The sequence below is a fragment of the Columba livia genome, chromosome Z (assembly GCF_036013475.1).
Source record: "Columba livia isolate bColLiv1 breed racing homer chromosome Z, bColLiv1.pat.W.v2, whole genome shotgun sequence".
Taxonomy (NCBI): Eukaryota; Metazoa; Chordata; class Aves; order Columbiformes; family Columbidae; genus Columba; species Columba livia.
In genome coordinates, this window is record NC_088642.1 from 30643404 (window position 1) to 30668769 (window position 25366).

Genomic DNA, 25366 nt, shown 5'->3' on the forward strand with positions numbered 1-25366 from the left:
GGCGCTGCCGCCAGCACTGCCGGGCGCCTCTGCAGGGCTGCTGGCACTGCCCAGCTAAGCAGCAGCTTCAGGGCCCTCAGTGTGACATGGCTGCGCTGCCTCCCTTCCTCCCTTAGTCCTTTGCGGAGTACCTCCAGCCTTCTGAGAGGTCAGACATTGTCCGGGTGTTCATCGAGGCAACGACCGACTCCAGCACCTTTGACAAGGAGGCGGCCAGAAACGTGCTGGACATGGTCAGGGGAAACCCTGACTTGTGGCTGGTGGATGTAAGTGCCCTACGGCCTGTTGCTGGATTGCCCTGCCCTTCAGGCCTGTCAGGCCTTGTTCCTCACTCCATCCCTCTCTTCCTCCCAAACCCCGGTGTCTCGGGCACCTGAAGCCACCTCAAGGCGGCACAGAGGGATGGCAAGGGCAGCTGAGGAAATGGCCGCACTCCAGTGGCTGCGCCACCCTCACCTGTGTCCCCTCCAGGTGCCAAAGATCACGAGCTGCATCCACAAAACCCTGGGATGCATCAAGTCGGTCCCAGCCCGGCAGAGCGTGGAGTCCCTAATGGTCTCCATGGCTGACAAATGCCCTCAGGAGGTGGTGACAACACTGCTGCAGGTCGCTCCAGGAGGAGACAGGTACTGTCCCCAAAAGCCACCAGGGCTTGTTCCCTGTGGGGAGAGGGGCCTGGAGACGCTCTGGCTGCCAGAGCCGAGGAATCCTGCAGGACACACCCGAGGAGCAGGACCCTCCATCCCACCATGCTTTCCAGCCCAGGGGGTCAGCCAGGCCCACAGCAGGCAAAGCTGAACAAGCAAGCCTGAGCCCACCCCACACTCCTGCCCACCCCACAGGGAGCACCAGCTCAGCCCTCTGCTGCTGCCCAGGGCAGCCCAAGCATCCTGCAGGGCTGAGCGCGGCCACGCTGCTGTGGCCAAGGCTGCCCTGCTGACAGAGCGCTCTGGCTTGCAGCACTGCCCTGGCACTGTGGGAGGCGATGTTCTCCGTGCCCCAGACTGTGCGGAACATTTTGAAGGAGCTGCTCAGCCAGCTCTGGGACCTGAAGAGCAGGCTCTTCTGCACACACCTGGAGGACTACTGCCTCGTTCGCTTGGCCGTGAGTTACCGGAAAAAGCCCCCGCTGCCCTGTGCCTGGGCTGCGCTAGGAACCAGGAGCCCCACCAGCTCTGCCGGTCGCTCACTGCTGCCCTGCTTTCAGATGCTGGCCAGCAGAGATCTGGGAGACAGGGCGTTTGCTGCAACCTACCTAGACTTCAGGTTCCTGAAGGAAGAAAGGCCAGCCATGCTCTCCCTGGTGCTCAGGGCCATCATGACACTGTCCGAGAGAGACGAGATGGTGAGTAGGGCGTCGCCAAGGGGAACCATGTTGGCAGCCGAGGGCTGGGCCAGGGGGTGAGGGCTTGACTGCTCCAAAGGCCCTCCCTTCCGTGGTGGAGCCTGCTGGCTGCCTGGGGAGCTTTCCAGGCACGGAGCTGGTCCCAAAAGGGAAACTCTTTTCTTCACACAGGCAAGAAAAATGAAGGTCATCCTGCCAGACCTCATGAGGGTTCTGCTGTTTGGCTATAAGGCTGCCACCACGAAGGCTCTGCTGGTCTTCAGAACCATCATGGCTCAGCTGGAGAGGAGGGAGGCCAGCCACATCGCCGTGCAGATGGCGGAATTCCTCCTGCCCCTCTTGGATGACGTAAGGCTGATGTGGAAGCCTGAGCCCCACGGGTGGCCCTGGGCTCCTGTGGGATGGCTTCTGTGTTGCGCAGCCCAGCACAGCTTCTCCCTGACAGCTGCTCCCGCAGCTCTTCCCACCGTGGCTGCTGAAGCTGGTGGGGGATGCTGGCTGGCTGGGGGGGCACTTGGAGGAACAGGCACTCCCAGAACAAGCCTCTTGAGTGGCCTTTCACGGACCCAGGACAGCAGATCTGGCCCACAACTCCAGCGTGCAGAATGCCGCCCTGGAGCATCTCCCCTCACATCAGCCATGCTGGAGCTTCTGCTCACCACGGGCAGAGAGCTGCTGGTGCTCCAGTCCTACTGTGCTTCTCCCTCCCAGGAGCTGAGCCAGCTGAGAGAGAGCTCCATCAGCCTCTTCAGAGACCTGATGATGATGGCGGTGGGGAACGACAAGAGGGAGATGAAGAACATGGTGCGGCTTGGCCTGCTCCCTCTCTTCTTCCGGCTGAGTGACCAAACGCAGAGCGTGGCCAAGGTACACGTTTCAAAGCTCAGCACTGATGCGGGGAAGAGACCCCTGGACGTTTGGGCCAGGGCATGTCCCAGCTCCCTAAGGGCAGAATCAGCCCAAGTCCCAGAGGAGGGAGACACAAGGTCTCCTGCTCCAGACCGGGGTGCCATCTCCAAGCTTCTGATGTTCCACAGGCTGCTGGGGAAGCCCTTCTTGCTGCCGCAGAGCTCCTCAAGTGGAAACCACTCAAGCACCTAGTGCGGACACAGCAGACATGGCAGATTGGAGAGAGCTTGGTGAGGACAACCCCTAAGGCTCAGGGCCCAGGCGGGACTAGGGCTGCCCCACATGTCTGGGCTGTAGGCTCTGCACATGTGCCTCGCCTGCCCTGCTGCAGCCTGGACCTGCATCCTTGTGCCCTGTCCTCGAGAACAGAGCCCCCAAGGGCTCTTCTCTCTGCCCCACTGCCCTTCCTGTACCCAGCGGGAGGGAGGTCTCTCAGCAACCCTGGGACACCTCAACCTGTGTCTCTCTTTCAGTCTCACCCCACATATCCTGGCTGGGACATGGGAATGGCCGGGGGGGAAAGGGACTGGCTGGGTCTGGGAGCAGGGACTGGTCCAGCCAACTGGGAATGGACAGTGACGTGCCCATCCCCTTGTGCTCTCTCCAGCTGAAGCAGGACAGGAGGAGAGCTCAAGAATTCTTGATTCAGAGCCTGTCGTACCTGAAGGATGCTCAGGCCAGCTTGCGAGAGGCGGCCGTGAGGTTCATCGGTGGGTCACAGTCCCCAGGGTCCCTCTCTTGGCAGCCTGGCCCCAGTCCTCGCCGCTGCCCTGGCAGCAAGGAGCAGCCCTGTGGCTGCCAGAGCCCCGGCTGCCCCGTGCAGGGCATTGGCTTCCCTCTCCCAGTCCTGCCCACGCAGGTGGCCACGGTTCCCGCCTTGCTCAGTCCCACCATCTTGGCCCCTGCTCTTCCCTGGGGCCAGCCCTGATGAGGGGAGGGAGCAGGGGCTGACGCAACTCTGTGCCCAGGGCTCGCTGCACGGCACCTGAGGAATCCAAGCAAGAAGAAGCTGGCTGAGATCTGCAGCGGTGAGTAGGGAGGAAGCATGGTCGAGAGGGAATGCCTGGGGGTCTCTGCAGACGTGGGAGGTCATCTCAACTCTGCTTCTTTCCCTTGCAGCCCTTCAGACCTTGGCAGAAGACCATGAGCCCTCCATCCGCTCCCTGGTAGCTCAAACTGTCATCATCATCCTGAGCTCTTCGAGGGAGCAGCCAAGGCCACGATGGACCCTGCGAGCCCTGTGCTGCCGCTGATGCTGAGCCGTGTGGAGGAGCAGCTCTTCTCAGGAGAGTGGCTGGATTTTAATAAAGAGCCCTTCTTGAAGCTGGGTTTGACATCTGCCTTTTCCAAGGACCCCAGAACGTCTCTGAGTGCACCGGCACTTTGGAGAGCACAACCCAGAATCACAGGCAAGGGTGATGGAGCAGACAGAAGCACTGGCAATGAGCCCGTCCAAGGCAGCGGAGATGAAGTCCACTGGGCCCATGGGGTTTGTTCTTCGAGTCACACGTGGAAATAGCAGGCTTCTCTCAGGTGTCCACATCTGAGCTGGCCTCATGCACTCCTTATGTACCCAGGGATGCTCAGAGACAGAGTCTGCCCCTTTTACACACAGAGGCAGGAGTCACAGTGTCTCTCTCACCTGCTGTTGCCACTCCCAAAGGATGGGAGGCACCTCAGCCCTGCAGTGTGTCAGCCTGCCTGCACTCATCTCCGATGTCCCAGCTTTTGCATTTGCTATGGTCAAAGCTGTAGCCCACAGCAGTCCTGAACAGGTATCTATGGACACATGAATGTACTTTTGTTGGCAAAGTGGTGCAAATTCAGTAATATCAGTTTGCCATAACTGACCTGGCTCAAGCCCCGAGGATTTACTCCCTTTTGTTGGAGAGGCACTACGTGGGCACAATCAGGACAAGCTGCAATAACGGCTCAAGCTTGTTCCTAGGTAAGTGCAAGCTGTTTTCAGAGTGATGCTGAGGATTGATGAAAGAATTTGTGAGCTCGTCTGGCTTGTTCAAAAGGAGATATATCCGTTACTACCACAAGTTTGTCTATAATGCTGTTTCCCTCAACCAGACCACCTGGTATGTTAGTATGGCTTTTTATATGCATTATAAATACTGGTGCTGTCCTATAATCTAACACATTCCACAAATCTAACAATGCAACAAGGAGTTGGAAACTCGCTGCAAAAGAGTTCTATGTATTCTTTGTACAACTCCCACAACATAAAGAGAATCTGCTACCAGATTAACTGGGCAGTTATGTCATTTTTGTAATGCTGCTGAGTGTATTGAGGGCAGTCTCTTTTAAGATGTCCTGTCTGTCCACAAGTGAAACATGCTAGGCCACAAGAAGAAGGGCTTCAACCTTTCATTGCAGGCATAAGTGCTGCAGCCAAGGCCACAGCGTGGGCTTGGGCATGTATTTTTGCCTTTTCTACCTCCTGTTGCATAATTGGTACCCGTGTGCAAGCTTCCACCATCTCTGCTAGAGAAGCAGTTTTTCCCAAACCGGCTAACATCTGTTGGCATTGGGCGTTTGCATTCATCATGGCCAAATCTTTCCCCACAGACGCTTTTGCCTCTGGAGTCAGGTTAGGAGAGGTATCTATAGCTTCTTTTAAATGGTCCACAAACTTCATATAGGGTTCCCCAGGATCCTGCTTTATTGTAGAACAGAGTGGCACAGGGTTACCTATATTTGGTAACTCTTTCACTGCTGCCAGAGCAAGCCCTTGTGTTTGCTGCAAAATCCTTGGATTAAGAGCTGCCTGAGTGGCACCATCCGCATATCGCCCACGACCCATTAACTGGTCCATGCTGGCTAATGGCAATGGATCATCAGCTAGTAAATGAACATTTTCTAATACTGCCAATTCCACCTTCCCCTGCCACTTGTCCAACAACAGCAAATATCCCATTGGAGGAAGCAATAACACCATCAATGCCTTAATATCTGTTGGAGTTAGTACTTGCCCCTTGAAAATTGAATTGATTAGCTGCATCACGTGCTTATTATCCATACCATATTGCATAACTGCACTTTGCAATTGCTTAACCGTTTTCCAATCAAAGGACGACCACTGCCTTTGTCCTCTATTATCTATGTGACTGGCATTGCTATAATACTACCAAGTAACATGATCCCTTCAATTGTTGCATCTCTGATTACCCCTTGCCGACGTTGCCCTGCATTATAAGGATGATCTCGAGGAATATATCTACCCTGATGCACAGGGGCAGCACCCAAATTATCATTACTATCACTGCTATACAATTCCCTTGTGTTTCCCTGTGGATCAGTAAGTCAACGCATATTTGCAAACTGATCTAACTCAAGTTTCCAGCCCTTTTCCATATCGCAATCTCAAACATTCATCTACTTCTCTTACAAACCACATCCCATCTTAAACACATTGTCTAGCCCATTTTTGTATTCGCTCCCTTTTAATACGGAGCTCCTCAGGAGTGAGGTCTAATTCCGCCCCCTCCCTTTCCTGTTTTCCCTGTTTTTCACATTCCCTGACAATTGCTTCCAGCCGGTCCTTAATCACATCTGACGCCTTTTTATATGCTATTAACTGTGAGATTTTACTGTTACCGCCATCTAGTTGTTTCATAGCTTTTAGAACTTCTTGCATCTGGCTCTCCTGCCATCTCAGTAAGTCCTTCAGGCTCTGCACGTGGCTCTCCTCCTGGAAGTCAGGGCGATTCTGCGGTGCTTCATCCTGTTGCTCCATCGAGTCCTGGTCCGCTGGCAATGGTACTTCAGCTGGATTAACTTGTCCGTAAGAACTGAAGGCTGCTGATACCACCTCTTCTGGAAATGGGGAGGAGGGAGAGGGGGGAAGGAAATAGAAGAAATACTGCTTCATTGCTATTTATTACTGAAATGCTCTCTGTTTGGCTATTCCTGAAATCTCTCTAATCATCCACACCAGGCTTTAGGAAAATGCTGCAGAAGAGCCTTGGCTTGTAAGGGCATTTTGGATGTTAATGAGCCCTCTGCTGCCATGCTCCTGAACTGCAGATCCTGAAACAATGAACAAACCTCCAGCAAAGTAAAAGGCAGAAACGATCTCAAGTTTCTGCAGGTGCTTGGGATCCCACAAAGGGGGGATCACTGACACAGCTCTGAAGGAAACAAGCAGTCCGTGTCCCTGGAGGATGGTGAAGCAAAAGCCTGCAGACGCTGGTCACAGGTGGTAAAGGTGATGTGGAGGTGGTTCTGATGCCATGTCAGCCCTTCATGTTTGTTCATCACGAGAATGGCCGAGCCCTGACCCCCAGGGCCTGGCCAAGGAGACCTTTTCTCTCAAATGTTTCTCAAGGCTTTGCCTGAGGTCACTGCGAGGGTATTTGTGTTTGCGATGGGGTTCGGTGCCAAGTGCTGTTGCTTTAACAACAAAGCTGTGGTTTTCTGAGGATTTGGCAATGCCTGTGAGGTCCCCCAAACCCATTCAGCTTCTTTCGTAGGCCTGGCAATGGTCCTCAACCACCTAAGCTGTCTCAGTCCCAAACTTGTTTGAATCCGCAATTTGGATCTGTGCCCCAGCACTCAAATGCACACGTTCCTTCTTCTGCCACCCCAAAATAAAAAAGAAAAGCCAATCTATTCCACATTAGCATGACCAGCCCGTGCTCCTCAGGTGTTCTTCTTGCCTTTAACACACTTACTGCTACGCATAGACCACTCTCTTCCTGCACTGCCATGTCTCTCACTAACCTTTCACTCTTGTGACCTGATGAGTCACCTCTGTGTCTGTGTCCTTCCTGGAAGGTGTCTGTCCCGAGAAGGGGTTCCAGCTTCTGCCATGAGAGGCACATGAGAGTGTCCATGTGCCTGGGCAGGAAAAGGGTGGCTTTTACCAGACCACCCTTCATCTGAACCACTTAGATATCTTCTTCTGGATGGGGAGAGGGGAGCAGGTTTTTTGTTAGTTTATAGGTGGGTTTGGTTTTTGGTTTTGGTGTTTGCAAAAATGGTTTATCACTGACATCACAGAGTGTTTGGGATTGGAAGGGACCTCGAAAGATCATTTAGTCCAATCCCCCTGCCGAAGCAGGAACGCCTAGATGAGGGTACACAGGAATGTGTCCAGGCAGGTCTTGAATGCCTCCAGAGTAGGAGACTCCACAACCCCCCTGGGCAGCCTGTTCCAGTGTTCTGTCACCCTCACTGAGAAGAAGTTTCTTCTCAAATTTAAGTGGAACCTTTTGTGTTCCAGTTTGTACCCATTACCCCTTGTCCTATCATTGTTTGTCACCGAGAAGAGCCTGGCTCCATCCTCGTGACACTCACCCTTTATACATGTGTCTGTATCTGAGTAGCTGGCAAAAGTTTTTCAAAAAGGTCTCCTCATAGACATTATTTGATTGAAATAATTGTATTTATTTTTCAGAATAGGCAAGATTCCCTTTTTGGGAAGCATTGTTTGTTGTTTTTTTTTCCACATTGCTTCCTTTGAGAGATGGTGTGAATTTTGGGGTTGTCCTGTGCAGGGACAGGAGTTGGACTCGATGATCCTTGTGGGTGCCTTCCTACTCTGGACATTCTGTGATTCTAAGAACATAGAGAGATGTCAACCGAAGAAACATTCTCATTGCTTACTCCTTCCCATGAACTGATCCCTTGGGCATTTTCAGTATCTCTGGGGCAATGCAAAACAAAAATAGAACCAGAGAACCGTTTTGGTTGGAAGAGACCCTCAGGTTCATTGAGTTCAACCATAACACAACTTTAGCACTAACCCATGTCCCAAGAACCTCGTCTAAATGCCTTCTAAACCGCTCCAGGGATGGTGAATGCACCACTGCCCTGGGCAGCCTGCTCCAATGCCTGACAACCCTCTCCAGGAAGAATTTTTTCCTAATATCCGATCTAAACCTCCCCTGGCACAACTTAGAGGCCGTTTCCTCTTGTCCTATAACTTGCTACTTGGGAGAAGAGACCAACACCCTTCCTGCTACAACCTCCTTTCAGGCGGTTGCAAACAGCAATCAGGTCTCCCCTGAGCCTCCTGTTCTCCAGGCTGAACAGCCCCAGCTGCCTCAACCGCTCCCATCACAACTTGTGCTCCAGCCCCTTACCAGCTTCATTGCCTCCTCTGCACTCTCTGCTCCCTCAATGTCCTTCTGATGATGAGGGGCCCAAAACTGAACACAGGATTCAAGATGGGGCCTCGCCAGTGCCCGGTACAGTGGCACAATCACTTTTCTAGTCCTGCTGGCCACACTATTCCTGATACAAGCCAGGATGCTGGTGGGCTTTTTGGCCACCTGGGCACACGCTGGCTCATCTTCAGCCACTGTCACCAACACGCCCAGGTCCTTTACCTTTCCAGCCACTCTCCCCTGAGCCTGGAGCGTTCATGGAGTTGTTGTGACCCAAGTGCAGGGCCCGGCACTTGGCCTTGTTAAACCTCATACAATTGGCCTCAGCCCAACCATCCAGCTGGTCCAGGTCCCTCAGTACAGCCATCCAACCCTCCCGCAGATCAACACTCCCACCCAACTTGGTGTCATCTGCAGACTTACTGAGGGTGCACTCAATCCCCTCATCCAGATCTGATAAAGAGATTAAACAGAACTGGCCCCAGTACTGAGCCCTGGGGAACAGCCCTCCTGACCGGCCACCAACTGGATTTGCCTCCGTTCACCACAACTCCCAAAGAGCCCAGCCCTCCAGCCAATTCTTTATCCATCGCAGAGTCTACCCACCCAGCCCATGAGCTGCAGCTTCTCCAGGATAATGCTGTGCGTTATGGTGTCAAAGGCCTTACTGAAGTCTAAGTACACAACATCCGCAGCCTTTCCCTCAGCTACTGCTTGGGTCGTCTTCTTGTCGAACGACATCAGGTTGGTCAAACCTTTCATAAACCCATGTTGACTAGGCTTGATCATACGGTTTTCTTGTAAGTGACGAGTGATGTTACTCAAGATCTGGGTACCTGGAGCACAACTGTTCTGAGTATTAAAGACTGGGGCAAAGAAGGCATTTAGTACCTCAGCCTTTCCACCTTTTTCAGCCCTTCACCACCTGGGTTTCTCCTTTCATGCTCGGCCAGCTCCAACACTTTGTCACGTGTTTACATGGTTAGTTTATCCTCAAGCCACTGAGAGCTTCTGTAAGCAGTGAGACAGCAGACACCTGAAACAAAGACCACCCTCTGTGCTACCCACCCTTGGAAAGCCCTAGAAATCTCTACAGAGCCACCAAAGGAGCAGCTTCGCTGCTATTCTGAGCAGCCAGCCAGCTGAACACGAGGCACTGGGACACCGTGGAGGGCAACAGGGAGGTCCCGAGGGGACATGAGGGCAATGGGGGGCCTGGAGACACCCCAAGAACACCCAGGTGCCCAGGGCTGAGCTGGCCTGTGCCTCCCAACGGGACACCCTGCCCCTCCCTGCCCAGGTGCAGGGTCACAGTGGGGCCCATTGTGACCTCACTTGGTGACAACCACTGCACCGCACGTGCTCAGCGCAGCTGCGGGCCCCAGCCCACACTGTCCGGCAGGACGGTGACAGGAGAGGGTGTGCGAGCACGGAGACGGCGAGTAGCCCCCGAGCGACAGCCCACCTCTCTCAGAGAATTGGAGAATCGGAGACTTCTTTTGGTTGGAAGCGACCCCTAAGATCATCGCATCCAACCATATCCTAATTCTAGCTGCCCCCGGCAGACTCCCCTCTGCCCCCGGCAGACTCGTGGCGAGGACTCCTCGAGCACAACCCACGTCTTTGCCCTCTGCCCCAGGCAGGCTCGTGGTGTCGCGCCAAAGCTTCCCCCTTCACCAGCCCAGCCTCTTTCCTCAAACCCGAAAGATGGCAGAGAAACTTCTCAGGGTGGCCCTGAAGGAGGACAGGGCTCCTCAGGAGAGCAGCTCTCCAGTGGAGTCCCATGAGCTATGCCTGGCCCAGCAACTGGAGATGGGTGAGTGAGGGGCCCTGATTTTCTGGAAAGGGTGGGGGCCAGCGAGTGCTCCCTGTTCAACGCCAGGATCACGTTTCCCCGCACGCTGGCAGGGGCGTCCCACGGGTGGTGGGCATGATGCCACCTGAATGCCAGCGCTGCTCTGAGCTAGGACCCAGCCCCAGCTCAGCCTCTGCGGGCTGAAGCGAGTTCCTCAGCCGCTGCGCTGGAGGCTTCCCGCATCCTGCCTGGCTCCATCATCGCAGCCCATCTGCCAGGCACCCTTCAGCACTGACACGCAGGGGAAGACTGTGCCAGGGCAGCGGGCACAGGGCTGGAGGGGGGGCAGAGCTCCTTCCTCTGCTCTCTCCTGCCTGCGCACCCTCTCTGTAGCCCTCCCTGCTCTCCTCCTTTCTTAGATGCCAGCTGGTTACCAGTGTACCAGCTGGAACCAGAACATGTGGACGTCATCCGGGCCTTTGTCAGCAGCCCAGAAAAGGTAAGTGCGGCCATTTGGAAGGCGGCTGAGCTGGCGTCTGCCGACAGGGGCTCTGCTGCGGGGCTGCTGGGGGGCGCTGGCTGGGCAGAGCTGCTTCTGCCAGCTCTCCATCCGGCACTGCACCCCCAGTGCTGCGGTGCCGCTGACCGTGTGTCCCCATCTCATGCTCCCTGTTTGTCTCTCTGTCCCCCGGCTGCCAGGACGAGGAATGGAAGCTCCAGTTCCTTAAAAGCATCGCTGTGCTCTTCAGAGCCGCAACGTACAACAGCTTGTGCCAGGGCCTAGAGCTGTTCTGCCAGAGATACAAACTGGCAGAGAATATCAAGGTGAGGGGATAGCCGGTGGCTCCGGGGAAGGGGACAAGGCCCCCAGCAGCGGCGCCCTGTGAGGACAGCGTTGGGCAGGGCAAGGGGCTGCTGGCACTGGGTGCTGGCAAGCTGCCGGGTCTCATCCTGGCTGTGCTCTGCAGGTGCTGCTGGAAGAAGAGCCCAGGGACCAACTGCACACAGCGGTGTGGCGGAGCGCCATGTTTGCCATGACCGAAATGAGGTACCTGCCCATCCCTCCTGGGGACTCCTGCCCCAGAGCCCCAGGTCCACCTGCACGAGGCCTCCAGGCACTGCTCCCCGCACCCGTGTCCGACCGGCCCCTCTCTCTTTGCAGCTTCGTAGAGGCGGTGTTGGAGGGCAAAGAGATAGGCCTCCTCCAAGTGTGCTTCTCCGGCATCTTCCTGCTTCCTCCAAAAGAGGAAATGCAGGACCTGAAACCTTTCCTGTACTTCACGGTAAGTGCTGGGTGACCTACTGGAGCTCCGGTCCCTCGGGGCTGCTCCCTGGTCACCCTGTCCTGTGCTATGACCAGAGATGCAAGGCAGGGCACGGTCTCGACATTACTTTCCCACTCTCGTCCCGTCGTCCCATTCCTGTGGGCCTGGCCACGTCCAGTGCCACAGGCTGCCCTGCCCACAGCACACTGTTTGCCCCTGGGCCTCTCCCAGGCACAGCAAAGCAGCCCCCGAGTCCTACCTTGGTGCTGGGACTCCAGCTCAGTGTCCCGGGGGTGAGAGGGACAGCAGGAAACATGGCCACAACTCGTTGTCTTCCTTGCAGACCATGAAAGGCATGGACACCATGCTATCTGCACTGGTGCTCAACTCTCCTGCCTCCAGAGTCAACGAGAAGATGCAGAGTATCTTCCAGGTCTGGCATGTACAAAGAGCAGGCTTGACAAGGGCTGTTCTTCTCCCTGTGGGACGGGGTGTCCACTGCTGAGTGGACAGTCCCACCCCGTGCCATGCAGAGAGGGCACTGCAGGGTGGTGCCCACCTCCCCGGGCGAACCAGGGGCTGCCCACCAGGCTCTTCCGCAGCACAGTGGCCAGCCACACAGGCTGGCATCTGCCTTCCTGCCTGGCTAGAGGGCTGGCCTGGGGCATCTGTCCCAAGCCTGCCAGGGACCCCAGGGCACGAAACCACTACAGGCTTTGCTCCAGATCAGAGGAAGCCTTAATGGACTGGGCGAGTCCAGCCCAGGACTTGAGCACTGCTGCTTCTGCTGGAGCAGTGGCTGCTCCCAGGGCTCACCAGCAGCTTCTCTCTCCCCAGATGCTCCTGACCTTCACCACCTCTGAGAGGGCATCTGTGCGTGAGAGGGCCGTGGGCAGGATGAGGGTGCTCAGCTTCTTGCTGGCCAACTACTCCTCACTGAAGGTAATGACCAGGCACACCCTGCTCTGCCAGGAGCCAGCTCTGCCCCAGTCCTGTGTCGGCCGGGGCTGCCCAAGGAGCCCGGACGGAGCACAGGTCTGGCAGCTTTCCCCTCATGGGGCTCTTGGGCAAGCCGGGTTCCGCAGGGCCACGCAAACCTCTGACCCACCTGGATGCAACCCTGGGCACACACATGGGTTCAGGGCTTTGGCCCCAGGTGCCCTCAAGCCCTCTGCTCTTCCTCATCCCTTGCCCAGGCCGATCCCAATGAGGAGAGACACGCCTCCCGTGCAGAGATGCAAATGCCAATCATTGGACAGCTGCTGGGACATCTCCTGCTACTCCTCTCCTTCAAGGAAGAAGAGACCGGCCACTTGGCTTTGGACGCTCTTTGTCTCCTCTTCCAATTCAAGTATCAGCAACACTGTAAGAGAAGCTGTGGTGGGATGCATCCCCCTGCACACCAACATCACCCAGTAGCTCTGCTCGTCTTCCTGACGAGTTTGCAACAGACAGTTCTGCTGCTTGCTGGAGGCACCACCTTGTCACCAGCACTGCCCTTCCTCTACTCCTGACCCCCGCGCTCTCTCCCAGGCTCTCGACGGTCCCATGTAGCTCAGCTGCTCCTCAGGAGCATGGACGGCAGCCTCACGCCGCATCTTCCCATCTCTCCCAGTACTGGGGAAGCTGCTGCATCTTGTCGACTCTTCTGTGTTTGCCCCGCTCTTCAGGTGCGACACTGACAGAGGAGAATACACAGCTCCAAGGGGACTGGGAAGCCGAGACCACCTCCTTGCGCACTTCGCCCAGCGCCACTCACATTATCGAGGTAACGAGCTCCCTCCTTGCTGGCACTCTTGGCCGTGGCATCAGCAGGGGAATGGTGAGAGCGAAGGCGTCCACAATCAGCGGGCTGGCGTGGCCTCCCTGTCCCTGCTGAGAGGCTTCCTGCTGTCCCCGAGCAGGGACCATGCGAGGGCTGCGCTCCAGTATCCCAGCAGCGGCCCCCGTCCTCCTGGCCACCAGCAAGCCCTCCTGGCAGCAGGGTCCGCACCTTGTGCCCGTGACCCCAACAGTCACTGCTGCCCCTGCTGCCAGCGTTGCTGCGGGCGCTGCCGCCAGCACTGCCGGGCGCCTCTGCAGGGCTGCTGGCACTGCCCAGCTAAGCAGCAGCTTCAGGGCCCTCAGTGTGACATGGCTGCGCTGCCTCCCTTCCTCCCTTAGTCCTTTGCGGAGTACCTCCAGCCTTCTGAGAGGTCAGACATTGTCCGGGTGTTCATCGAGGCAACGACCGACTCCAGCACCTTTGACAAGGAGGCGGCCAGAAACGTGCTGGACATGGTCAGGGGAAACCCTGACTTGTGGCTGGTGGATGTAAGTGCCCTACGGCCTGTTGCTGGATTGCCCTGCCCTTCAGGCCTGTCAGGCCTTGTTCCTCACTCCATCCCTCTCTTCCTCCCAAACCCCGGTGTCCCGGGCACCTGAAGCCACCTCAAGGCGGCACAGAGGGATGGCAAGGGCAGCTGAGGAAATGGCCGCACTCCAGTGGCTGCGCCACCCTCACCTGTGTCCCCTCCAGGTGCCAAAGATCACGAGCTGCATCCACAAAACCCTGGGATGCATCAAGTCGGTCCCAGCCCGGCAGAGCGTGGAGTCCCTAATGGTCTCCATGGCTGACAAATGCCCTCAGGAGGTGGTGACAACACTGCTGCAGGTCGCTCCAGGAGGAGACAGGTACTGTCCCCAAAAGCCACGAGGGCTTGTTCCCTGTGGGGAGAGGGGCCTGGAGACGCTCTGGCTGCCAGAGCCGAGGAATCCTGCAGGACACACCCGAGGAGCAGGACCCTCCATCCCACCATGCTTTCCAGCCCAGGGGGTCAGCCAGGCCCACAGCAGGCAAAGCTGAACAAGCAAGCCTGAGCCCACCCCACACTCCTGCCCACCCCACAGGGAGCACCAGCTCAGCCCTCTGCTGCTGCCCAGGGCAGCCCAAGCATCCTGCAGGGCTGAGCGCGGCCACGCTGCTGTGGCCAAGGCTGCCCTGCTGACAGAGCGCTCTGGCTTGCAGCACTGCCCTGGCACTGTGGGAGGCGATGTTCTCCGTGCCCCAGACTGTGCGGAACATTTTGAAGGAGCTGCTCAGCCAGCTCTGGGACCTGAAGAGCAGGCTCTTCTGCACACACCTGGAGGACTACTGCCTCGTTCGCTTGGCCGTGAGTTACCGGAAAAAGCCCCCGCTGCCCTGTGCCTGGGCTGCGCTAGGAACCAGGAGCCCCACCAGCTCTGCCGGTCGCTCACTGCTGCTCTGCTTTCAGATGCTGGCCAGCAGAGATCTGGGAGACAGGGCGTTTGCTGCAACCTACCTAGACTTCAGGTTCCTGAAGGAAGAAAGGCCAGCCATGCTCTCCCTGGTGCTCAGGGCCATCATGACACTGTCAGAGAGAGACGAGATGGTGTGTAGGGTGTCACCAAGGGGAACCATGTTGGCAGCCGAGGGCTGGGCCAGGGGGTGAGGGCTTGACTGCTCCAAAGGCCCTCCCTTCCGTGGTGGAGCCTGCTGGCTGCCTGGGGAGCTTTCCAGGCACGGAGCTGGTCCCAAAAGGGAAACTCTTTTCTTCACACAGGCAAGAAAAATGAAGGTCATCCTGCCAGACCTCATGAGGGTTCTGCTGTTTGGCTATAAGGCTGCCACCACGAAGGCTCTGCTGGTCTTCAGAACCATCATGGCTCAGCTGGAGAGGAGGGAGGCCAGCCACATCGCCGTGCAGATGGCGGAATTCCTCCTGCCCCTCTTGGATGACGTAAGGCTGATGTGGAAGCCTGAGCCCCACGGGTGGCCCTGGGCTCCTGTGGGATGGCTTCTGTGTTGCGCAGCCCAGCACAGCTTCTCCCTGACAGCTGCTCCCGCAGCTCTTCCCACCGTGGCTGCTGAAGCTGGTGGGGGATGCTGGCTGGCTGGGGGGGCACTTGGAGGAACAGGCACTCCCAGAACAAGCCTCTTGAGTGGCCTTTCACGGACCCAGGACAGCAGATCTGGCCCACAACTCCAGCGTGCAGAATGCCGCCCTGGAGCATCTCCCCTCACATCAGCCATGCTGGAGCTTCTGCTCACCACGGGCAGAGAGCTGCTGGTGCTCCAGTCCTACTGTGCTTCTCCCTCCCAGGAGCTGAGCCAGCTGAGAGAGAGCTCCATCAGCCTCTTCAGAGACCTGATGATGATGGCGGTGGGGAACGACAAGAGGGAGATGAAGAACATGGTGCGGCTTGGCCTGCTCCCTCTCTTCTTCCGGCTGAGTGACCAAACGCAGAGCGTGGCCAAGGTACACGTTTCAAAGCTCAGCACTGATGCGGGGAAGAGACCCCTGGACGTTTGGGCCAGGGCATGTCCCAGCTCCCTAAGGGCAGAATCAGCCCAAGTCCCAGAGGAGGGAGACACAAGGTCTCCTGCTCCAGACCGGGGTGCCATCTCCAAGCTTCTGATGTTCCACAGGCTGCTGGGGAAGCCCTTCTTGCTGCCGCAGAGCTCCTCAAGTGGAAACCACTCAAGCACCTAGTGCGGACACAGCAGACATGGCAGATTGGAGAGAGCTTGGTGAGGACAACCCCTAAGGCTCAGGGCCCAGGCGGGACTAGGGCTGCCCCACATGTCTGGGCTGTAGGCTCTGCACATGTGCCTCGCCTGCCCTGCTGCAGCCTGGACCTGCATCCTTGTGCCCTGTCCTCGAGAACAGAGCCCCCAAGGGCTCTTCTCTCTGCCCCGCTGCCCTTCCCGTACCCAGCGGGAGGGAGGGCTCTCAGCAACCCTGGGACACCTCAACCTGTGTCTCTCTTTCAGTCTCACCCCACATATCCTGGCTGGGACATGGGAATGGCCGGGGGGGAAAGGGACTGGCTGGGTCTGGGAGCGGGGACTGGTCCAGCCAACTGGGAATGGACAGTGACGTGCCCATCCCCTTGTGCTCTCTCCAGCTGAAGCAGGACAGGAGGAGAGCTCAAGAATTCTTGATTCAGAGCCTGTCGTACCTGAAGGATGCTCAGGCCAGCTTGCGAGAGGCGGCCGTGAGGTTCATCGGTGGGTCACAGTCCCCAGGGTCCCTCTCTTGGCAGCCTGGCCCCAGTCCTCGCCGCTGCCCTGGCAGCAAGGAGCAGCCCTGTGGCTGCCAGAGCCCCGGCTGCCCCGTGCAGGGCATTGGCTTCCCTCTCCCAGTCCTGCCCACGCAGGTGGCCACGGTTCCCGCCTTGCTCAGTCCCACCATCTTGGCCCCTGCTCTTCCCTGGGGACAGCCCTGATGAGGGGAGGGAGCAGGGGCTGACGCAACTCTGTGCCCAGGGCTCGCTGCACGGCACCTGAGGAATCCAAGCAAGAAGAAGCTGGCTGAGATCTGCAGCGGTGAGTAGGGAGGAAGCATGGTCGAGAGGGAATGCCTGGGGGTCTCTGCAGACGTGGGAGGTCATCTCAACTCTGCTTCTTTCTCTTGCAGCCCTTCAGACCTTGGCAGAAGACCATGAGCCCTCCATCCGCTCCCTGGTAGCTCAAACTGTCATCATCATCCTGAGCTCTTCGAGGGAGCAGCCAAGGCCACGATGGACCCTGCGAGCCCTGTGCTGCCGCTGATGCTGAGCCGTGTGGAGGAGCAGCTCTTCTCAGGAGAGTGGCTGGATTTTAATAAAGAGCCCTTCTTGAAGCTGGGTTTGACATCTGCCTTTTCCAAGGACCCCAGAACGTCTCTGAGTGCACCGGCACTTTGGAGAGCACAACCCAGAATCACAGGCAAGGGTGATGGAGCAGACAGAAGCACTGGCAATGAGCCCGTCCAAGGCAGCGGAGATGAAGTCCACTGGGCCCATGGGGTTTGTTCTTCGAGTCACACGTGGAAATAGCAGGCTTCTCTCGGGTGTCCACATCTGAGCTGGCCTCATGCACTCCTTATGTACCCAGGGATGCTCAGAGACAGAGTCTGCCCCTTTTACACACAGAGGCAGGAGTCACAGTGTCTCTCTCACCTGCTGTTGCCACTCCCAAAGGATGGGAGGCACCTCAGCCCTGCAGTGTGTCAGCCTGCCTGCACTCATCTCCGATGTCCCAGCTTTTGCATTTGCTATGGTCAAAGCTGTAGCCCACAGCAGTCCTGAACAGGTATCTATGGACACATGAATGTACTTTTGTTGGCAAAGTGGTGCAAATTCAGTAATATCAGTTTGCCATAACTGACCTGGCTCAAGCCCCGAGGATTTACTCCCTTTTGTTGGAGAGGCACTACGTGGGCACAATCAGGACAAGCTGCAATAACGGCTCAAGCTTGTTCCTAGGTAAGTGCAAGCTGTTTTCAGAGTGATGCTGAGGATTGATGAAAGAATTTGTGAGCTCGTCTGGCTTGTTCAAAAGGAGATATATCCGTTACTGCCACAAGTTTGTCTATAATGCTGTTTCCCTCAACCAGACCACCTGGTATGTTAGTATGGCTTTTTATATGCATTATAAATACTGGTGCTGTCCTATAATCTAACACATTCCACAAATCTAACAATGCAACAAGGAGTTGGAAACTCGCTGCAAAAGAGTTCTATGTATTCTTTGTACAACTCCCACAACATAAAGAGAATCTGCTACCAGATTAACTGGGCAGTTATGTCATTTTTGTAATGCTGCTGAGTGTATTGAGGGCAGTCTCTTTTAAGATGTCCTGTCTGTCCACAAGTGAAACATGCTAGGCCACAAGAAGAAGGGCTTCAACCTTTCATTGCAGGCATAAGTGCTGCAGCCAAGGCCACAGCGTGGGCTTGGGCATGTATTTTTGCCTTTTCTACCTCCTGTTGCATAATTGGTACCCGTGTGCAAGCTTCCACCATCTCTGCTAGAGAAGCAGTTTTTCCCAAACCGGCTAACATCTGTTGGCATTGGGCGTTTGCATTCATCATGGCCAAATCTTTCCCCACAGACGCTTTTGCCTCTGGAGTCAGGTTAGGAGAGGTATCTATAGCTTCTTTTAAATGGTCCACAAACTTCATATAGGGTTCCCCAGGATCCTGCTTTATTGTAGAACAGAGTGGCACAGGGTTACCTATATTTGGTAACTCTTTCACTGCTGCCAGAGCAAGCCCTTGTGTTTGCTGCAAAATCCTTGGATTAAGAGCTGCCTGAGTGGCACCATCCGCATATCGCCCACGACCCATTAACTGGTCCATGCTGGCTAATGGCAATGGATCATCAGCTAGTAAATGAACATTTTCTAATACTGCCAATTCCACCTTCCCCTGCCACTTGTCCAACAACAGCAAATATCCCATTGGAGGAAGCAATAACACCATCAATGCCTTAATATCTGTTGGAGTTAGTACTTGCCCCTTGAAAATTGAATTGATTAGCTGCATCACGTGCTTATTATCCATACCATATTGCATAACTGCACTTTGCAATTGCTTAACCGTTTTCCAATCAAAGGACGACCACTGCCTTTGTCCTCTATTATCTATGTGACTGGCATTGCTATAATACTACCAAGTAACATGATCCCTTCAATTGTTGCATCTCTGATTACCCCTTGCCGACGTTGCCCTGCATTATAAGGATGATCTCGAGGAATATATCTACCCTGATGCACAGGGGCAGCACCCAAATTATCATTACTATCACTGCTATACAATTCCCTTGTGTTTCCCTGTGGATCAGTAAGTCAACGCATATTTGCAAACTGATCTAACTCAAGTTTCCAGCCCTTTTCCATATCGCAATCTCAAACATTCATCTACTTCTCTTACAAACCACATCCCATCTTAAACACATTGTCTAGCCCATTTTTGTATTCGCTCCCTTTTAATACGGAGCTCCTCAGGAGTGAGGTCTAATTCCGCCCCCTCCCTTTCCTGTTTTCCCTGTTTTTCACATTCCCTGACAATTGCTTCCAGCCGGTCCTTAATCACATCTGACGCCTTTTTATATGCTATTAACTGTGAGATTTTACTGTTACCGCCATCTAGTTGTTTCATAGCTTTTAGAACTTCTTGCATCTGGCTCTCCTGCCATCTCAGTAAGTCCTTCAGGCTCTGCACGTGGCTCTCCTCCTGGAAGTCAGGGCGATTCTGCGGTGCTTCATCCTGTTGCTCCATCGAGTCCTGGTCCGCTGGCAATGGTACTTCAGCTGGATTAACTTGTCTGGGCTTGTTGAAACCTGCTGGCTGCTGCCGTTCGTCATCGGAGGCAGGCGATGGCTCAAAGGGTGCAGAGTGTATAATTTGCTCTCCGCTCCAGATCTCCAGATCTGATATGGGACATAACAGCAGTATTGATTTTTCGGAGTACTCAGAGGGGATGCAGCTCGAGGTGGGCGGCTTTGGGGGCACAGCACACAACTCTGGCACCTCTGAGACTTCCTGCATCAACTCCCTGACCTCCCGCCAAGGTCCGGCGAGGTCGCGAGCCTCGTGGGTCCCCCTTGCTACCGCTTCCAATAGTTCGGTCCCTATGTCCCCCCATGTACCGGGATTAAAAAATCCGTCCGTCGAACGGACACACCCCTTCCACTGGGCGAATCGGAGCAGGCGCTTTAACGCGTCTTTTTCAAAATACCTTCCTGTTCGTGCAGACAGCTGCAGAATACTTTTCATTATTATTTTTTCTTCCACGGATGCCGTGTTTCCTATGTCACCTGCTTCTCCGTAGGCCTACTTTCCACTATTCTTCGAGCGCTGGGCTGGGGTCGCCTACCAGGTGGCGTTCCTCGCGTTTTCACGTCCCAACAATCTTGCTTCGGTACGAAGTATCACGTCGGGGTCACCAAAATGTTGCTTTTTCCATGCGAGACACGGGACCGACACACCGATGTGATGTTCACGGAGTTCGCTTTATTGTCGGACCGGGCTAGCTTTACAGCAAAGCTGCCCTGTCCACGTGCCCTACAACAACATGACTGGTTGTAACTCGTGCTATACAATAACGTGATAGGCTGCATGTACTGCCCACCCGCTCTGCACGGATGTGTCTGGCATTGCTCACTCATTATTACCTTCTAATGGTGCCCATTCAGTTTCTTTTGTCTCTGGTTACACCTCTCAGCCAGGCTGGCGACAACCCAATCCCCCCAGGGTGGGGGGGGCTCTGCCACTACAAACCAAAAAACAAACCCACCAATAAACTAACAAAAACCCTGCTCCCCTCTCCCCATCCAGAAGAAGATACATAAGTGTTTCAGACGAAGGGTGGTCTGGTGAAAGACACCCTTTTCCTGCCCAGGCACATGGACACTCTCATGTGCCTCAGTGAGGGTGACAGAGCACTGGAACAGGCTGCCCAGGGAGATTGTGGAGTCTCTGGAGGCATTCAAGACCTGCCTGGACGCCTTCCTGTGTAACCTCACCTAGGCGTTCCTGCTCTGGCAGGGGGATTGGACTAGATGATCTTTCGAGGTCCCTTCCAATCCCAAACATTCTGTGATGTCTGTGATAAAACGTTTTTGCCATCTACAAAAAACAAAACAAAACAAAACAAAACACAACAAACAGAACCCCCACAGATGCACGAAAACAAACAAACAAACAAACAAACACCAAAACCAAAAACCAAACCCACCAATAAACTAACAAATCCCTGCTCCCCTCTCCCCATCCAGAAGAAGATATCTAAGTGGTTCAGATGAAGGGTGGTCTGGCAAATGCCACCCTTTTCCTGCCCAGGCGCATGGACACTCTCATGTGCCTCTCATGGCAGAAGCTGGATCCCCTTCTCGGGACAGACACCTTCCAGGAAGGACACAGACACAGAGGCGACTCATCAGGTCTTTACAGCATTTTGCTCAGCATCAGGTTTTATGTATTTGGTGCTTTCCTGTGACAACTCTTGCTGCACAGATGGTCATAAAAAGACAAGCATTCAGTAAGACACGGTCATAAAGGTGCTGTTATGGACAAGAAAGCTCACCATGAACTCTGGAGAGAGCGAGGAAGCTTACGGTAGGCGCCAGGAAGAACCAAGAAGCTCAAGGCCTCTTCTGAAGAGTGGGAGGCCCTGAGCAGCAGTGACTGGCCATGTGCAGGGGTGAGGGAGAGGGTTGGGGCGTGTCAGGGAGAAGCAATGGGATGGCTGGTGACTTTAGTGAATCCTTACATTTAGTGAATGTCTGAGTCCAGAAATGGAAAGCAGTTGATGTCCGCAAGTGGAGGAGGAATAAGAGGAAGATTTTCCAGGGAACACGGAAGGAAGAAAGGCCTCTCTTGGGCTAATCATAGATGGCAGTGATATTTTCATCTTGTGGGCATGGCTGTACCTGGGAGATGCAAAATGGCTGCTGCTGGAGGCGGCTGTGCTCAGTCATGCCCAATGAGGTGACCCTGCTCTGCTCCTCTCTTACACTCCCCACACTGGGACGGATCTCAGGAAACATCCGTGAGCCTGGAGGAAGCATGAACCTCCTGGAGTGTTGGCCCATTACTGGAAGACAAGAGTGAAAGGTTAGTGAGAGACATGGCAGTGCAGGAAGAGAGTGGTCTATGCGCAGCAGTAAGTGTGTTAAAGGCAAGAAGAACACCTGAGGAGCACGGGCTGGTCATGCTAATGTGGAATAGATTGTTTTTTCTTTTATTATTTTGGGGTGGCAGAAGAAGGAACGTGTGCATTTGAGTGCTGGGGCACAGATCCAAATTGCGGATTCAAACAAGCTTGTGACTGAGACAGCTTAGGTGGTTGAGGACCATTGCCAGGCCTACGAAAGAAGCTGAATGGGTTTGGGGGACCTCACAGGCATTGCCAAATCCTCAGAAAACCACAGCTTTGTTGTTAAAGCAACAGCACTTGGCACCGAACCCCATCGCAAACACAAATACCCTCGCAGTGACCACAGGCAAAGCCTTGAGAAACATTTGAGAGAAAAAGTCTCCTTGGCCAGGCCCTGGGGGTCAGGGCTCGGCCATTCTCGTGATGAACAAACATGAAGGGCTGACATGGCATCAGAACCACCTCCACATCACCTTTACCACCTGTGACCAGCGTCTGCAGGCTTTTGCTTCACCATCCTCCAGGGACACGGACTGCTTGTTTCCTTCAGAGCTGTGTCAGTGATCCCCCCTTTGTGGGATCCCAAGCACCTGCAGAAACTTGAGATCGTTTCTGCCTTTTACTTTGCTGGAGGTTTGTTCGTTGTTTCAGGATCTGCAGTTCAGGAGCATGGCAGCAGAGGGCTCATTAACATCCAAAATGCCCTTACAAGCCAAGGCTCTTCTGCAGCATCTTCCTAAAGCCTGGTGTGGATGATTAGAGAGATTTCAGGAATAGCCAAACAGAGAGCATTTCAGTAATAAATAGCAATGAAGCAGTATTTCTTCTATTTCCTTCCCCCCTCTCCCTCCTCCCCATTTCCAGAAGAGGTGGTATCAGCAGCCTTCAGTTCTTACGGATCTGGAGCATCTCCTGATGCAGGCACAATATGTCAGAAAAGGGGGTGCCTGAAGCCCCAGTTGAGCGAGGAGACAGTCCAGGACACCTCAAGAGGAATCACACTCCTCTGAACCAAGAGGTGGGTGTTCCTGGGAATCTCAGGTGCCACAGCACAGCGATACAGTTTATGTACTCATGCTGGAGTGTATCCTTCCAGTCCTTCTGGGAAGTGTCTGGGCCAGACTTTGTGAGGAAGACCTCTGTGAAGATTCACTAGGGTTGATGGCGGTCATGTGTTTGGATGATTTCAACACAAAGCTGTGGGCTTCTGTTCCCCCAGTGGTTTATTGTGCTGGTGAATGCTATGCAAGGATATCTATACCCATAGAGGCCTGTCAATTAAGTGGATCAGGTATTCTGATCCCTGAGGCACATCTGGAGCCACTGCAGCTCCATCTTCACCAGGTACAGCATCCTGTGCAGCCAGCTGGAGCCTGTTTCGTCTGTGTGTTTGATCTATATACAAAATTAACCTTCCAAGAAGAAGGCTTGCATTACCAGTAACAGTTATCAGGAGACAGAATAGCTCAAGGGGTGTGTCATGCTTCTGGGTCACTAGATCAAAACAAGCTCACTGCATGTCAGGTATGATGGAAACGTATCTCACAGGGTTTTTGGTAGGCTCTGCCAGCCAGTCATTGAACAGCCAGTTCTGGGGACTGATCTACCATACTGTCCGTAGGATAGCTTCTGGAGGTCAAGGTTGTAAAAGCACCATGTCAAAGAAAGAAAGCCTATGCTGCTGTTCTCTTGTCAGTGTTTGTTCTCCAGGTGGATGTAAGGTTTCGTCCCCCACTTAAAAGAAAATACTTCTGTCCTTCAGATGTACTTATTTCCCATTTTGAGTTGATTTTGCTCGAGATTCTTTATATATTCCCCTCAAAGGGGAATGGATTGCTGCCTTTTTGAGTTTTATGGTATCCAAACCCAGCTTTCCCATACAAGTGACAATGGCAACTTCAACTCTTGAACTGCATAATACTAACCTGTTGACATTATCCAAAGATACTTTTTGTTCAACAAAATTACTTGAACAACCATTTCCTAAAGAGTGAATTATCTATTGTTAATACAATTCACAGGAAGAAAAAGTGCATAGTTGTGGAAACCAAAATTTAATTATGACATTCTTGAGATCAGTGGCATTTTAGTTGTTTCCTTTAAGTATATACTAAGGCATTTAAAGCTTAGTATCAGGCTTTATTCCTAATTTGTTTGGTCATTCAGAAAATACTGCATTCCTGAAAACGTTTTGTCATCAAAATAAGTCATCTAAATTTTGAAAGCTTCTCAATGGGAACAACAATTTAAAAATGTGGAATAAAAATCACTTGCAGTTTTGCAAGATGAGTGCACATCAGCTAAGGTAAGCATGTTAGTCCTGTGTTCAGGAAAGGAGAAATAAAATTATCATAAAATCGCAAACACCATAGTGTGTTTAAGTGGCTGGCCTAGAAGCTGAAGCCACTTCATTGAGATTCAAGCGTGATATTAAAGAATGAAAATGATCATGCATACTATTACTTCTTAGTATTATTACTTCTTTGTTGAACAACAATAGCTATGTTTTTTTTCCATGTTTTGATGCCTGTGATTCTGTGATATTCTGCTGCAGTTAGGAATTACTCAGCTGCCCTGCACTGCACTCCCTGCCATGTGCTCTGGCCCTTGAGGGCAACCCGTAACAGGGGAGGATTTTGGACTCCACTGACTTAGGCTCTATCCCTTTTGCCCCCATCCAAGGTAGGCGGGGGGCAGGAAGGGAACAGGGCAGCAGGCAGGCAGGGAACCGGCAGGGGACTGATAGCGGGCAGGCAGCAGGCAGGCAGGGAGGGTACAGGCAGGGGGCAGGCAGGGGGCAGGCAGGGAGCAGGCGGGATGGTAGGCAGCAGGCAGGCAGGGGACAAGGCAGCAAGCAGGCAGGGGACAGGGCAGTGGGCAGGCAGCGGGCAGGCAGGTGGAGGGCAGCGGGCAGGCAGGGTGGCAGGCAGGCAGGGGGCAGGCAGGGGGCAGGCGGGCGGCAGTGGGCAGGGAGGGGGCAGGCAGGGGGCAGGCAGGGGGTAGACGGGGAGCAGGCAGGAGGCAGGCAGGGGCAGACAGCAGGCAGGAAGGGGCAGGGAGGGGGCAGGCAGAGGCAGGCAGAGGCAGGCAGGCGGGGCGTGGCCCAGCAAAGGGGGATGGGGTTGTAGCTGGGCTTGTCCCAGTGGGGCAGCATTCTAAAACTGATGAGGACCAGGTGGCCTCCTGTGACCCTAGGGAGAAATTGGTGTGCTCTGCTCGCTCCCTGAAATGCCTGTACACCAATGCGCGCAGCATGGGGAATAAGCAGGAGGAGTTAGAATCCTGTGTTCGGTCGGGAGATTATGATCTGGTGGCAATTACAGAAACATGGTGGGACAGTTCACATGACTGGAATGTGGTCATGGGTGGCTATGCCCTTTTCAGGAAAGACAGGCCAGCCAGGCGTGGTGGTGGAGTTGCTCTCTATGTGAGAGAGCAACTACAATGTATTAAATTCTGCGCAGGAGCGGATGAGGAGCAAGTTGCGAGTGTATGGGTCAGGATCAA

General features: G+C 54.4%; 2 protein-coding genes across 2 annotated transcripts; both read left to right on the forward strand.

Annotated features, from left to right (window-relative positions):
* The first annotated feature begins 411 nt into the window (after nt 1-411).
* On the forward strand, nt 412-6999 carry LOC135577248 (uncharacterized). The gene is made up of 8 exons (XM_065045276.1): nt 412-626; nt 961-1345; nt 1517-1693; nt 2057-2212; nt 2383-2484; nt 2862-2964; nt 3223-3282; nt 3374-6999. The coding sequence occupies exons 1-8, from the start codon at nt 424-426 to the stop codon at nt 3505-3507; spliced, it is 1320 nt and encodes a 439-aa protein (XP_064901348.1). The 5' UTR covers nt 412-423; the 3' UTR covers nt 3508-6999.
* A 3081-nt stretch (nt 7000-10080) lies between these two features.
* Nucleotides 10081-20289, forward strand: LOC110361875 (uncharacterized). The gene is made up of 19 exons (XM_065047078.1): nt 10081-10189; nt 10588-10667; nt 10868-10993; nt 11137-11216; nt 11331-11451; nt 11777-11866; nt 12271-12375; nt 12630-12798; nt 13104-13201; nt 13597-13746; nt 13952-14106; nt 14441-14585; nt 14688-14825; nt 14997-15173; nt 15537-15692; nt 15863-15964; nt 16342-16444; nt 16703-16762; nt 16854-20289. Exons 1-19 carry the CDS (start codon nt 10081-10083, stop codon nt 16985-16987), a joined length of 2298 nt encoding a protein of 765 aa, XP_064903150.1. The 3' UTR covers nt 16988-20289.
* Nucleotides 20290-25366: the final 5077 nt, after the last annotated feature.